Source organism: Mus caroli, chromosome 16, assembly GCF_900094665.2.
Source record: "Mus caroli chromosome 16, CAROLI_EIJ_v1.1, whole genome shotgun sequence".
NCBI classification, from domain to species: Eukaryota; Metazoa; Chordata; class Mammalia; order Rodentia; family Muridae; genus Mus; species Mus caroli.
This window is the reverse complement of record NC_034585.1, coordinates 35,579,078-35,583,943: the sequence shown is the minus strand read 5'-3', so window position 1 is coordinate 35,583,943 and position 4,866 is coordinate 35,579,078. Positions and strand designations below refer to the sequence as shown.

Below are 4,866 nucleotides of genomic sequence, written 5' to 3'. Positions count from 1 at the left end.
TTTTTTTGGTTTTTCAAGACAGGGTTTCTCTGTATAGCCCTGACTGTCCTGGAACTCACTTTGTAGACCAGGCTGGCCTTGAACTCAGAAGTCTGCCTGTCTCTGCCTCCCGAGTGCTGGGATTAAAGGCGTGCGCCACCACGCCCTAGCCGGGCTTCCTACTTTTTGAAGTTTGGGTGGACCATGAGATTCACCACTCTGCTACCTAGCCAAATTGGTTGTCATATCAGAAAATGAGCTTGACAAAGTGGTCGTTGAGGGCAGTGACAATGGTGGAAGAGTGGGTATCACTGTGAAAGATACCTGGTATTTGGTATAGCTCTGTGTGCATTTAGGGTAGCTCTGATATTTATTTCACTACCTTCTTGATGCCGTTTTACTTGGCAGCTTTCTTCAAGCAGCAGGTTAGGTTCAGCTGGACTTATTGAGGGCAGGAACCTGAAAGGCTCTGTCAGTAAACTTCTGTGGTAGCTCTAGTAGATGCAGTCGTCCCCATAGCCATTATGCTACAGCTTCCCAAAGTGGGGCCATGCAGGGAATAAACTGAGTTCTTAAGTGATGCTCAAGTTGTCGTGGATGACCTGGGCCAGGGGTGGAGTAGGGTACGCAAAGCAGTCAGTTGTCACACTTTGTGGTTCACATCTTGATCTGCAGGCAGAAGCAGACTGTACTGTGTCCCACACTAGGTGTAGCTTGAGCATGTTAAGACTTCAAAGCCTGCCTCCACAGTGACAAACTTCTTCCAACAAGGCCACACCTCCTAATAGTGCCACTCCCTATGGCCACAATTCATACTCTTGGGTCTGTGGGAGCCATTCACACACCACAGTGTACCTGAGTAATTTGCTGCTGACATTTCGCTATTGAAGTTTTAGAATAAGGAAAATGTCCAGGTTATCTTGAAACCTCACAGCATTTTAACAAATTGTTTTCAGCAAAGTGCACACCGTGCTGCCACAAGGGGCTTCATCCGGTATGGCTGGCGCTGGAGTTGGAGAACTGCAGTTTTTGTGACCATATTTAAGTAAGTTCTCAGTTGGACAAGACGGTCTTTGTCGTGTTTTGGTGGCGGGTGGTGGTGGTGGAGGTGTCTTGCTGTATCACAGACTGACCTAGAACTCAGTGTAGTCTATGCTGACCTCAGGCTGCCTTAGCCTTCCATGTCCTGGGATTACAGATGAGTGCCACCGTGCCCGTGTTCTTTTAGGAGTGCATCCTTGGAGCAAGAGGTCTTAAGAAACTGAACACTCACATGAGAATATTCAAAATGCCTTTCCTTTTAAGTGCATGCCTGCATGCGCTGTGTCTGCACACACCTGCACCATACTGTTCATGTGGCAGTCCAGGACCAACTTACAGTCCTCTCCTTCCACCATGCAATTCCTGGGGAATTGAACTTCGGTTGGGCTTGGCAGCAGGTGCCTTTATCCATGTCACTGGCCCCCTAATGCCTTTCTCTTAATAACTTGTATGTATATAATATATAATAATGTATATAATAATATGTACATAATAATATATAAAATAATATACAGACAGAGCTTTACAACTTGTGGTCAAAATCAGGTATAGGGATTTTTTTTTCATTTTTTTGAGCTGGGTAACGTGCCATGTATCTTAGGCTGAACTTAAACTCACTATGCCCCCAGTCTAGCTTCAAACTTGAAATCTTCTTGCCTTACACTCCCAAGTCCTGGGATTACAGTGTGCCACCGTGCCCAAGATAGAATTAGCGTCTTGAAGAAAGAAAATTTGTACAGAGCCCTTCTTTATAAGTTGCTGTTTTGAATGAATAATTTGTCCTGGAAATTTTATTGTTGTTACATTCTTCGATAGATTTGCCTAAAAACTCATAGGCATATTAGACTAGAACATGCTGAAGGGGCCTAGACATGGGCTAGAAATTGAAATCATCGGACTGTTGTTTCTGGTTGTTTTTTGTTTGTTTGCTTTTGTGTTTGTTTTTAAAATTTTTGTTATTTTTTAAATTTTATTTTTATTTTATGCATATTGGTATTCTGCCTACTGTATCCTATGTGTGATTGTGTCAGATTTCCTGGAACTGGAGTTATAGACAATTGTGAGCCGCTATGTGGGTGCTGGGAATTGAACCTGGGTCCTTTGAAGATCATCCAGTGCTCTTAACCACTGAGCCGTCTCTCCATCCCCATTTTTGTTTTTTTTCAAAGACAGTCTCATGTAGCCCAGTCTGGCTTTGAGCTTGACCTGTAGGTGAGGCTGAGTTTGAATTTCTGGTCCTCTTGCTTCTAGATCAAATGCTTGGATTAGAGGTGTGAGCTACCATGCCTAGTGTGATGTGATGTGCCAGACTTTCATGATAAGGAAGCACTCTACCACTGAGCCTTCTTCCTTCCTTTTTAAAAAGATGTGTTTATTTATTTATGTAAGTACACTGCAGCTGTCGTCAGACACTCCAGAAGAGGGCGCCAGATCTCATTACGGATGGTTGTGAGCCACCATGTGGTTGCTGGGATCTGAACTCAGGTCCTCTGTAAGAGCATGCAGTGCTCTTAACAACTGAGCCATCTCTCTGGGCCCTACCTTCTTTCTTCTAATAGGATATTTTGAAACTCATTTCAGTGAACGTAGCAGCCAGGAAATGGATGGCGTGTTCTTTGAGTGAAATGGTTTTTTCTCCCTTCTTCCCCAGCACAGTGAACACTGGATTAACTGTGTATCGAAATAAAGACGCCTTGAGCCATTTTGCCATTGCAGGAGGTAAGGCGGTTTTATTCTTGTTCACATTTTAATTTCAAGTATGTTTAGAGCATATAGGATTTATGAATCTAAACTGCAGATTTTTTTGATTGGCTTCACACTGTATCTTTTTCAACATTCATATGAAATATACTTATGAATAGCCTCATATTTGACCCTTGGTGGTTATTAAAACAGACAGGATCTTCCACTTTCATTAAATGTTGCCCATGAAGCCGGGCAAAAACAGATCCTGTGACAGAAGGTGACAAGTAGGTGTGACATGGATGTGACATGGATGGTGTTGTTGGAGGAGACCTTTCTGATCATTTAAGCTGACACCGGCAGACTGGGAAGGAGCAAACTGGAGGACAGTGGGCTAACCAGGGCACAAGCACAAGGATGGGAAGTAGCTTGAGGTGAGGCTGGGCTGTGAAGTACGAAGATCAGATTTTCCCATGGCAAGAGTTCGGGTTTATTTAAAGCCCCTTTCCTCTAGCAGTGATAGACCATTTAAAATGGAGCACAGGAGTGCCTTTTATCCCGGCACGTGGAGCCCTCTAGAGAGGAGCACAGGAAATGCCGTAGCCAGAAAATTGTTTAAAACAGTTACAGTCGGGAACTTCTGTCACAGTTAGCTTAAGGCTTTGGTGATGTTTGGGGCCACAAGTTCAAGGCTAATCTAGGCAGAATCTAAAAACTCTATACCTTTAAAAAAAAAAACAGAACAGAACCAGAGAGAGCAATGGTAGGGATCTGTGTGTGCTCGGGAAAGACGAGTGCGGGCCCTGAAAGCTACTCTTCCTTGGTTGCTTGTAACTTCTGGGCACAGAAAGTAAAAGCCAGAAAAGATAAAGTAAACTGAAGCTTACATGTGTCATTTTCTAAGCCACGGACAAATGCGTTGGCTAAAGGTAGACACTTTAGTCACAGCTTACAAGGAATTGTTGACTGACTCTTCCCAGGAAGCAGACATGGAAATCATAAAACTCAGAGCAGACATCAGTGCCCGTGCTCCTCAGGAAAATATTTAGACTCGATCTAGGCAGGAGAAGCAGAGCATGTGAGGGATGGGGTTCAACTCCAGAGCTGTCTGCTTTCAAGCTGGAACTCACAGCACACACCCAGAATCCAGCACTTGGGGGATGGAGGTAGGAAGATCACAAAGTCACACTCATTCTTGTCTGCATAGAGTTTGGCGCTAGCCTGGCCCACATGAGCCTTTGTCTCAAAAGGATAAAAAGTTCATTTTCAACAGTATTAACAGCAAGACATGGAAAAATGGGATGTGGGGTGTGGGTTGAAAATTGCCACTGAAGGAAACTATCTCTTGGACAGAAGTGACAAAGGATCAAATCATGTCAAAGTGTAATGGTAATGAGTCGTCACGTACAGATAGATAAAGATATGAAATTAGACAGTAGTCAAAGTAGCTGGTGTTGCTAATGCAGCAGTGGGAGTTAAGTAACAGTTCACTGCAGGACTAGGGCTAGGACTCAGTGGGCAAAGCACTTGCCATGCAGATGGAAGGGCCCGAGTTCAAATCCTCAGAACCCTTGTGGCAGCTAGATACACAGCATAGGTGTCTGTGATTCCAGCATTCCCACTGGGAGATGGGATGTAGAGACGGGGGAGTCCTTGGACAGTTAGGGTGGAAAAACAACAGAGTGACCCTCTCTTGAGAGTGAGGAGCCATATCTGAAGTTGTCCTTTGAACTTTACATACATGCTGTGGTACATATGCACACATTCACACAAACGTGCACACATGCACAAACACAAATGTACATTTTTACACTCACAAAAGTATTAAACATTTGCTAAAGAACTCAACTGTAGATTTAAGCAAGCAGAGGGAAGCATCAGCCAGGCACGGTATCTTCATAGCTGTGAACTCAGCGACTGGAAGCCAGGGGCAGCAGCCGCCTCATGCTTGAGTGCAGTGTGGGCTGGAGAGTAGCAGAATGTGTGGAAAACAGTGTTTGTTTTCTGTTCTTTAAGAAAGGGTTTCTCGGGCTGGTGAGATGGCTCAGTGGGTAAGGGCACCCGACTGCTCTTCCGAAGGTCTGGAGTTCAAATCCCAGCAACCACATGGTGGCTCACAACGAGATCTGACTCCCTCTTCTGGAGTGTCTGAAGACAGCTACA

The 4,866-nt window shown here is 44.5% G+C and overlaps 1 protein-coding gene across 1 annotated transcript in view; it reads left to right on the top strand.

Moving 5' to 3' along the window:
- The window catches only part of Timmdc1 (translocase of inner mitochondrial membrane domain containing 1), a 25,541-nt gene that overhangs the window by 12,167 nt on the left and 8,508 nt on the right, over positions 1-4,866 (top strand). Inside the window, exons 3-4 of the mRNA XM_021184967.2 lie at positions 936-1,024; positions 2,672-2,739. Of these exons, the coding sequence (XP_021040626.1) occupies positions 936-1,024; positions 2,672-2,739 (157 nt within the window). The remainder of the gene's footprint in view (positions 1-935; positions 1,025-2,671; positions 2,740-4,866) is intronic.